The sequence below is a fragment of the Gossypium hirsutum genome, chromosome A02 (assembly GCF_007990345.1).
Source record: "Gossypium hirsutum isolate 1008001.06 chromosome A02, Gossypium_hirsutum_v2.1, whole genome shotgun sequence".
Classification (NCBI taxonomy): Eukaryota; Viridiplantae; Streptophyta; class Magnoliopsida; order Malvales; family Malvaceae; genus Gossypium; species Gossypium hirsutum.
In genome coordinates this window covers 85,598,878-85,609,269 of record NC_053425.1, presented here as the reverse complement: position 1 = coordinate 85,609,269, position 10,392 = coordinate 85,598,878, and the positions used below count along the sequence as shown (strand labels likewise).

Below are 10,392 nucleotides of genomic sequence, written 5' to 3'. Positions count from 1 at the left end.
ACCACCTTACCATCCTACATTAACACATATCCCAAATTGACATGTGACGCATCACTATAAACCGTGAACTCCTTTCTAGGTTCTGGCTTAACAAAACAAGGGCCTCAGTTAATACAGTCTTGAGTATCTCAAAGCTCTCTTGCTGCACATCAGTCCAATCAAACAGTACACCCTTACGTAGCAGCTTAGTTAAGGGTGCTGCCATCAATGAGAAACCTTCCACAAATTGCCGATAATAACCCGCCAGCCCTAGAAAACTGCAGATCTCTGATACATTCCTAGGTTGTTTCTACTCCAACACAGCCTCAATCTTTTGAGGGTCAACATGAATCCCCTCAGCAGACACCATATGACCTAAAAATGTTACCGTACATAACCATAACTCACACTTGCTAAATATAGCATAGAGTTGCTTCCCCTTTAAGGTCTAAAGAACAACCTAAGGTGCTCGTCATGCTCATCCTCAGTCCTTGAGTAAACCAGTATGTAATCAATCAACACCACCACAAACCGATTCAAATAAGGCTGGAATACTTGGTTCATCAGGTCCATGAAAGCTGCCGGTATATTAGTCAGTCCAAGAGGCATCACCAGGAACTCGTAGTGGCCATAACGAGTCCTAAATGCCGTCTTATATGCTTCAGCTTCCTTAACCCTCAACTGATGATACCCAGATCGCAAATCAATCTTGGAGAAGAACTAGTCGAACAGATTATCAATCCTTAGAAGTGGATACTTGTTCTTAATGGTCAGCTTGTTCAGCTGACGGTAGTCGATACACATCCGCATGGATCCATCCTTCTTCTTTACAAACAGTACTGGTGCTCCCCGTAGAGATACACTAGGGCGGATGAACCCACAATCCAATAACTCCTAAATCTGAGCTTTAAGCTCCATAAGCTCCTTCGGTGCCATTTGTTAGGGAGCGATGGACACAGGAGCTGTACCAGGATGGAGCTCTATCCCAAACTCCACTTCACGATTCAGAAGTAAACCCAGTAGCTCCTCAGGAAAAACATCTGAAAAATCCCTTATAGTACGGGTATCCTTTACAGTAGAGTCCCTAGAAGCAGAAACATTTACGTAGGCCAAGTACGTCTCACATCCCTTGCGAACTAATTTCTCAACTACTAGTGTAGAGATCATGTAAGCCAAGTAGTTTCGATACTCCTCAATCACGACTACCTCATTACCCTCCTTAGTTCTCAATACGACCCTCTTAGTCGCACAGTCCAAGCTGACATGATGCTTGACCAACCAGTCCATCCCCAAGATCATATCGAACTCCCCAAATAGAAGCTCTATCAAGTCAGCCAGAAATACCGTCCCTTGAACCTCTAAAGGAACATCCCTATACAATTTGCTAACTCTAACCAATTACCCCAGTAGGCTCAATACGACCACCTCACTTGAGGTACTCTCAACTGGAATCCCCAAGGTTTCAGACACAATGTTGGATACATAGGAATGTGTAGATCCTATATTTATCAATGCAGTGTAAAGCATATCATAAATAAAAAACGTATCCATGATGATGTCCAGAGCATCTCTGTCCTCTCAGTGACATACAACGTATACAAGAGCAGGCTGCCTCGTCTTAGTCTGCCTAGCACCTCTGCCCGGTGCTCTCTATCCACAGCCCATGCCCTTACCCCCTAGCATGACCATGGCCTATCGGTGGCTGCTAGACTACCCTCTATGGCTGTGCAGTACCAGTACCCAGAGCTTGCATCTAATTGGCCCTCAACAGACACTTCCTAATAAGGTGATCCAATAATCCACATCTTAGGCACACCCCAACCCTCTTTCAACACTCGCCCTGATGGCGACTACCACAATTAACACATGGTCACAGTCCAGTAGCAGTAACAGGAGGCCCAGCTATAATTGGCCCATCAGCTCTGGCCTTTTTCTCAGGCCTCTGTACAGAACTCGAGGGCTCTAAATCCCTCTTGTTCTTACCTCTTTCTCTATCTCGATTTTGGTGCTCAACACGCTTAACTTCCTCAGTGATCTTCGCCTTCTTGACCAGGGAAAAAAAATCTCGCTCCTTCTACGGAGCTATTAGAACCTTCAAGTTATCTCTGAGACCATCCTCAAAGTAAACACATTGCTCATACTCTGATGCCACCATACCATGCGCATAAGGCTCAATCTCAAGAACTCAGCCTCATACTCGGCCACTGATTGATCCTCCTGAGTAAGATTCAGAAGCTCCCTCCTACGAGCGTCCACATAACTGACTCTCACATATTTCCCCTAGAAGGTCGTCTTAAAGAACTCCCAGGTCAGAAGTTCAGGCTGAGTGCCCTCTTTAATAGCCAGCCACCACTGGTAAGCCTTATCTCACAGCAGTGAGATGACACCCATTAATTTCTGCTCGGGGGCCTCAATCTAGTACTCGACTATATTAGGGGAAACTCCAGTAACACTCATGAAGAGCTCAGCTCCATTGGATCGGATTTATTCCATAACCGACCCTCGGCCCCCAGATCCAGTATTAGGCCCAACAACCCTCTCCAAAATTCTTAACATGGTTTGGGACAATGCGTCGTCCCTAGCCACATGGTCTGTGACCCAGTCTCAGTGACAGGTGACATCGGTGTCTCGTTAGTGTCCAGATTTGGCATACTACCCAGTGAAGAAGACTCAGCTCGAGCCCCTCTATGGCCTCTACGTCGGCCTCTAGTACCCTGTCCGCGAGTACCTCGTACGCTTATTGTCTAGTCACGTTTATCTGTATTAAAAGCTTTACGAATCAGTTATAGTTCAATAGTTATTAGCAGATGTTTTATGGAAACAGTTTCAGTAGTTCAGAGTTTGTTTTCGTATGGCGTAGTCTCTAGCAGTTTACTATAGTTTCAGTTTAACTACAGTTTTCAGTATAAACAAACTAGAGTATTTTCATAGTTTATTACCTGCAGTAGTTTCAGAATATCATAGCATTTTCAATTTAAGCTCAAATTAGTTTCAAATACTTACAGGATAGGCGCCGGAGACTCAATGTACCACGTACTCAGTAGAAACATTTTAAATCATTTTGAAAATCAATCCTTCAAATACTAAATTTTGATAACCCATAATCTAAAGCCGAGTTTTGCAACCTGAATCTGATACCACTAAATGTAACACCCCAAACTCGGCCTACATGTTATGGTCGAATCTAGCGATGTCACATGATAGGGTGCTTGAAAATCATGCCATCTCGATAAAACTATTATCCGTTTAAATACTTTTCGTAAGCTAACAACGTGTTACTCATTTGGTTAGTGATTTCAAAACATTATCCGTTGTGGAAGCTTTTAAAACAGTTTAAGTAATCGTCTATTTCTTAATAAAACATTTGTTTCTTTTAAAACCAAGGATTCTTAAAACTAGCAGTTTAAAATCCATAAAGTAAAGAAAACAAAAGCCCCTGTAACGCCCTAAATTTGGGCCTAGAAGTATTGGGCCTTGAGTATGGGTCCGTAGGGAGGTTGTATATAAGTAGTTAATCGTACAAGGAAATGACACAACTGTGTATCTGCTTCAATGGTTAAGTGCTCTGCGAAGTGTCTAAGAAATCTTGGGTTCAAACCTGGGCTTTAGCAAAAATTTTGGTTTTAAGTGAATAAAACCCTGGATTCTTGTATAGTGGCCTTTTAAATTATTGTGTTAAGTAAATGACACAAGGAAGCATGTGGTCTAGTGGTTGTGGCGTCATTAAGATTGCAAGGGAGCCTGGGTTCAAGTCTTGGCTCTTGTAATTTATTTTGGTTTTTCTTTTAAAGGAACCTGGACTTTGGTCTATAGACCTTATAATTAATTCAGGATATTTTGTGACACAGAAATGCCTGTGGTTTAGTGGCAATGTGGCGTGTTGTGTAACTATGAGGTCTGAGGTTCAAGTCCTAGGATGCACAATGGAGTATTTATTTTGCTGTTTGATCTGTGTAGGAGGTGGAGTTGGACTGGAACTCTGTGGTTGAAGTTTTCATAAAGAAAAATAAGGTATTTTCCTAATGGTTGAAAGTAATCCCACATCGGGAAGCTAATATGAGCATTGGTGAGAAGCTAGCTTTAAATAGAGCGAACTAGATGAGTTAGTGAGAGGGGAAGTGATTAAGAATCAATGCAGGATGTGCCAAAGTTGGTGATCGTGGATTTCGGCGCGTTTTGATAAATAGGTGTGTATTCACGCCCTTCTTTGTTAGAAATCAACAAAAGCTAAAAAGTTAAAACTTCGACATTTGATGCCTCACGAGAGTGCGACCGCTCGTGGGGTAAATCGAACCCACAAACCATGGGCGATAGACTGTAAAAGCCGCCACGAGCATTCTCATGTACTGGGGCTGCTCTTGGCCTTGACAGGCCGAATGGGCCCGATGAGCCCCGTGAGCCCACTTGTGTAAATCTAACTGATAGGTGGGAAGTAGTTGGGCTTGTCGTGTCATGTGCATGGCATAGGCCGTTAAGGGCTTCGTTGGGCCCAACGGGCTCGTCAGCCCCACACAGATTAAATCCACGGTAAGTGATAAATTTTGGACTGGGCTATATAGGTTACATAGTCACAGCTAAATTTGGGCTAAGTGGGCCACACGAGCGTGTAGACCCACTTGGGCCAAATAATGGGTCTTAGGACCATTTACACCGTTAGGTCTGTTTAGGTTACTTAAGTCACTCAAGGCGACTGTAGACCTTCCAAGAGGTCAATTATCTATACCGAGACCCTAGAGGGTAAAATGACCAAAATTCCCCTAAGGGGTAAAAATTACTATTCTACCTCTAATGGGTGGAAATGACTGTTATACCTTAGAGGTAGGTTAATTGATGAGTGTACAATATATGCATGACCGTATCTAAGTATCAAACCTTGCATACATGAAATATTATGACATGACATACTGCATTGGGGTTGGGATTCTAATTTGGAGGAAATAATGTTCTGGTGGCTTTGCCACATATTCTGATATTAGCAGCTACGCCATGTTTACCGCTATTAGCAGCTTTGCTGTGTTACTATTAGTAGCTTTGCTGCGTTATTATTAGCAGCTACGCTGCGATATTGGTGAGTTGGTTAGGTGGGTCGATTTAATCCCCACATGGTGAGTTGGTTGGTACGGGTGGTGAGCAGGGTAGATTGGGTTAGGTTGCATACCTGCATTGTGATTATACTATTTTGGGCATAGGCCCATACTGTTACTGCATAGGGCTTAAGCCCAGACTGTACTGTTAATGAATAGGGCTCAGGCCCAGACCGTTACTGTATACACTGTTACTGTTGACCAATAGGGTATTCCACACTGAGTTTTCGTAATCTCACCCTTCTTTTAACTGTGTAGGTAATCCCCAGCCTTAGACAATTTGGAGCCGCGAGGGACTCAGTGGTAACTACACGTCCGCGGATTGATTGTTACTAACTCAATTTATTTAAGCTTTCATAATTGGGTTTTAGTTATGTAATAAGGTCATTTGGGGGTTTTTAACTTTTAATGGGCTTTTTATTTCTAATATTAAACTGCTAGTCTAGGAAAACTCGAGTTTTCAAACTAATTACAATTTTTTAAAGAACACGAGCTTTAAACAACAAAGTTTTCAAAAGAGCTTTCGCGATTTAAGTTGAATTAATATCCCAAAGGCAAATATTTTGAGCAAACGTATGTGACGAGATGATTTGCTAACCCCGTACAAAAGGTTTTACTTTTTAGAAATAAACTTTTACTGAAAACTCAATTTTTGAATGATGCTTTGATACAACACACCAGATTCGGCCGTAGTGTCTAGGCTGGGTTTAGGGTGTTCATTTAGTGGTATCAGAGCCACGTTACAAAACCCAGCAGTGGAATGGTTTTTGTGGATTTGAATGTTAAATGTTGTGGTTGGTAATGTGGCACACTGAGTCTCCGTCACCAAATCCGTAAGTTTTTTTTTACACTGACTATTGTTATGAACTGAAATTTATTACTGAAGACTACCATAGGTAGTAGAATTACACTGAAACTCTGTAGTTAGAGTAGACTGAGATTATAGAAGACTGACAACTGTAGAAATTTCTGTTCTACGAAAACAAACTCTAATTGCTAATGTTTATAACACATTGTTAATAATTATTGAAATTATAAACTAATTCATATGACTTTAAAACAAATAATTCACTATCAATATGAGCACAAGAGGTACTCATAGAAGGGGTACACGAGGCCACGGTATAGACCTAGAAAGTGCTAGAGTTGGGTCTTCAGCATTGGGCCACATGCCGGCTAATGAGGCACTAGCCTCGCCAATAACTGAGCCAGGGTCTCATGACCGAATAGCTAGGGATGATGTTTTATCTCAAGCAATGCTAAGAGTTATTGCAAGGGTTACTGGAGCAAGCACTAGATCTATAGGCTGAGGGGTCAATTTCGAAGCGACTTTGATCTAATGGAGCGGAAATCTTCAGGGCTATTTTGGGTGTAGCCCTGAATGTGGCAGAATATTGGTTAGAGGCTACCGAGCGAGTAATGGATGACCTTGACTGTACTTTAGAGCAACAATTAAAAGGGGCAGTGTCTTTACTGCGTGATGAGGCCTACCAGTGGTGGCTCACTGTGAGAAAAGGTACGCAAGCTGACCATTTGACATGGGATTTTTTCAAAGTAACCTTTTCAGGGAAGTATGTGGGCACAAGTTATGTAAACACCCGAAGGAAAAAATTTTTGAATTTAACTCAAGGGAATAAAATCGTGGCAGAGTACGATGCAGAGTTTTTGCGATTGAGTTGGTATGCACGCGGGATAGTCGTAACTAAATATGAACGTTGTGTGCGGTTTGAGGATTGCCTCCGAGACGAGTTACATGTGCTGATAGCCCCGTAGAGGGAGCGAAACTTTGCTGCCCTTGTGGAAAAAGAAAAAATTGCTGAGGAAGTGAAGCGCTCTGAGTGCCAGAACTGTGAGAAAGATAGGGGCAGAAATAAAAGTGATTTTCGACCCTCGGGTTCTTCTGGAAGGCCTGTAAAGAGGACCAGGTTTGATGGGCCAACCTGAGCAGTTCCTGGAATTGTTGCAAGATCGCAGCCTTGCACCGATTGTGGGAGAGCTCACCAGGGTGAGTATTGGAAACGAACTGGGGCATGCTTTAGATGTGGGTCTATGGATCATCAGGTTAAGAACTGTACTCAGGGGTTTACTCAGATGCAAGTTGCAGGACTGGCCGTGTTCAGCCTGTGAGAGGTGGTCAGCAGCTAGCAAGAGGCCGAGGTCAGGCCAGAGGTGGAAACGGGTTTGGTTAAGGTCGTAAAGCACTAGGCTGAGGTGAGACAACCAGCCTTTGTCTATGTTGCTCGTCCCCGAGAGGATGCGGATGCCCCTAACGTCATAACTGGTACATTCTTAATTTATAATTTACCATACACTGCTTTAATTAATATTGGGTCTACACACTCGTATGTTACGTGCATTGTGCCTGAGACGTTGGGTATTCAATCTGAAAATACAGTTAGTGAAATGACTGTGTAGAGTCCACTGGGACAATCGGTTGGGATGAGTAAGTTGTTCAGAGATGTGCCCTTAGAAGTCCAAGGGGTGGTATTTCCAGCAAATTTGATAAAATTTCCGTTTGGGAAATTTGAATTATATTAGGCATGGATTGGCTAGTGAAACACTGTGCAAAATTGCATTGTGCTACTAAGCATATGATATTGAAGACTATAGAGGATGAGGAGGTAACAGTGATAGAGGAGCGAAGAGATTATTTGTCTGATGTGATTTCTGTGTTAAGGGCTGAGAAGCTGGTTCGCAAAGGTTGCGAGGCGTTCCTAGCATATATTAGTATTTCTGATTCTAAAGGTCCTTCTGTGGGAGATGTCAGAACTGTCAAAGAGTTTTTAGATGTATTTCTTGAAGAGCTTCTGGGATTGCCTCCAGATCATGAGGTTGAATTCGGTATTGAACTTCTACTTGGATCAGCTCCGGTGTCCATTGTCCCTTATAGAATAGCACCGAAAGAGCTGGTGGAGCTAAAGTCTCAAATATAAGAAGTGTTGGATCGAGGATTCATTTGACCGAGTGTGTCTCCGTGGGGAGCACCGGTGTTGTTTGTGAAGAAGAAGGATGGATCCATGCACATGTGCATTGACTATCATCAATTGAACAAGCTGACTATCAAGAATAAGTACCCTTTACCGAGGATTGATGATTTGTTTGACCAACTACGAGGAGCTACGGTTTTCTTTAAGATAGATCTTCGGTCTGGGTATCATTAGCTAAAGGCTAAGGAGGTGACATGTATAAGACTACGTTTAGAACTCGTTATGGTCATTACGAGTTCCTAGTGATGCCGTTTGGGTTGACGAATACACCAGCTGCTTTCATGGATCTAATGAACCTAGTATTCCAATCTTATTTGGATCGATTCGTAGTTGTGTTTGTAGAAGACATCTTGGTGTATTCGAGAACTGAGGAGGATCATGATGCACATCTTCGTATTGTTTTGCAAGTTTTGAAGGAAAAGCAGCTTTATGTAAAGTTCAACAAGTGTGAATTCTGGCTACAGGAAGTGACATTTCTGGGACATATAGTGTCGGCAGAGGGAATTAGGGTGGATCTTTGGAAAATTGAAGCTGTAGTGGATTGGAAACCACCAAAAACGGTATCTGAAATTAGAAGCTTTCTGGGTCTGGCTAGGTATTACAGACGTTTTGTTGAAGGATTTTCATTGATTGCTGCACCTCTACTAAGTTACTGCGTAGAGGGGTACCGTTTAATTGGACTGATAAGCAATAAGAGAGTTTTGAGAAACTGAAAGATGTTTTGACTAAGGCCTCTATTTTGATACAGCCAGAGTCTGGGAAGAAATTTACTGTTTATAGTGATGCGTCATAAATTGGCTTGGGTTGTGTGTTGATGCAAGAGGGTAAGGTGGTTGCTTATGCATCTCGTCAGCTCAAGCCTCACGAGACAAATTACGCGACTCATGACTTGGAATTAACTGCGATGGTGTTTGCACTGAAGATTTGGAGACATTACTTATACGGTGAAAAGACGATTATTTACACAGATCATAAAAGCCTCAAATATCTTCTTACTCAAAAAGAGTTGAATCTTAGGCAACGAAGTTGGATAGAGTTGCTTAAGTACTACGATTGTTCAATTGAGTATCACCCTGGTAAAGCTAATGTGGTAGCTGACGCACTGAGTCGTAGGGTTGTATTTGATTTGAGAGCAATGTTTGCTCATCTCAGCTTGTTCGATATGGTAGCTTTTTAGCTGAAATGTAAGTGAGACCGACTTGAATTGACAAATTAAGGAGAAACAGTTGCTAGATGAGTCGCTAGCTTCTCATTTTTGACAAGTTGAGAATGGTGAGTCCACGAATTTTGGGCTAAATGATAAAGGAGTATTATGCTTCCGTGGAAAAGTATGTATACCGAGGGATTCTGATCTCAGGCAGCCTATACTGCAAGAGGCGTACAGTAGTCCATATACTATGCATCCTAGAAGAAACAAGTTATATCGAGATCTTCGTGAGCTGTACTGGTGGCTAGGGTTGAAACGCGAAGTTACTAAGTATGTGAGTAAGTGTCTGACATGCCAGCAAGTTAAGGCTGAGCATCAATTACCTTCTGGATTACTACAAACAGTTAAAATTCCACTGTGGAAGTGGAATAGGGTAACCATGGATTTTGTGAGTGGGTTACCCTTGACACCGACTAAGAAGGATTCGATATGGGTGATTGTGGACCGATTGACTAAATCTGCCCATTTTATACCGGTCCGCACGGATTATTCGTTACAGAAATTGGCCAAGTTGTATGTGGCTTAAATTGTGAGACTTCATGATGTACCAGTTTCTATCATATCTGACAGAGATCCTAGATTCACATCTCGGTTCTGGAAAAAATTACACGAGGCTTTGGGTACAAGGCTGGATTTCAGTACTACGTTCGACCCTCAGACGAATGGGCATTTAGAGAGGGTGATTCAGATATTGGAAGACATGTTAAGAGGTTGTGTAATTGATTTTAGAGGCAGCTGGGAGGATTATTTTCCATTGGCAGAGTTTTCTTATAACAACAGCTACCAGTCCAGTATTTGAATGGCACCGTTCGAGGCGTTGTATGGTCGTAGGTGTCGCACTCCTACCTGTTGGACTGAGCTGGGTGAGCGGCGAGTTCTGGGGCCAGAATTAATTTCTGATACAGAAGATAAGGTGAAATTGATTCGAGACCGGTTAAAGGAAGCATCTAATAGGAAGAAGTCTTATAAACACTTGAAGCGTAAAGAGATCGAGTACGCTGTGGGGGATTATGTATTTCTCAAGGTCTCACCATGAAAGAAAATTTTGAGGTTTGGGCAGAAAGGCAAGCTTAGCCCTAGGTTTATTGGACCTTACCAAATACTTAAGTGGGTGGGACCAGTCGTGTATGAACTT

The 10,392-nt window shown here is 42.4% G+C and overlaps 1 protein-coding gene across 1 annotated transcript; it reads right to left on the bottom strand.

Annotated features, from left to right (window-relative positions):
* Positions 1-420: 420 nt before the first annotated feature.
* Positions 421-5,143, bottom strand: LOC107952429 (uncharacterized). Its single transcript, XM_016887682.1, has 5 exons — positions 5,138-5,143; positions 2,137-2,259; positions 1,854-2,053; positions 937-1,351; positions 421-660 (listed from the first exon to the last, which is right to left on the bottom strand). Exons 1-5 carry the CDS (start codon positions 5,141-5,143, stop codon positions 421-423), a joined length of 984 nt encoding a protein of 327 aa, XP_016743171.1.
* Between the last annotated feature and the right edge of the window lie 5,249 nt (positions 5,144-10,392).

What these genes read in the sequence shown, in the direction of transcription:
- LOC107952429 (XM_016887682.1), bottom strand. An exon ending in CCTGTTACTGCTACTGGACT is followed by an intron (nt 1,352 to 1,853) that starts GTGACCATGTGT and finishes CAAATTGTATAG; the next exon opens with GGATGTTCCTTTAGAGGTTC. An exon ending in TCCATCCTGGTACAGCTCCT is followed by an intron (nt 661 to 936) that starts GTGTCCATCGCT and finishes GGGTATCATCAG; the next exon opens with TTGAGGGTTAAGGAAGCTGA.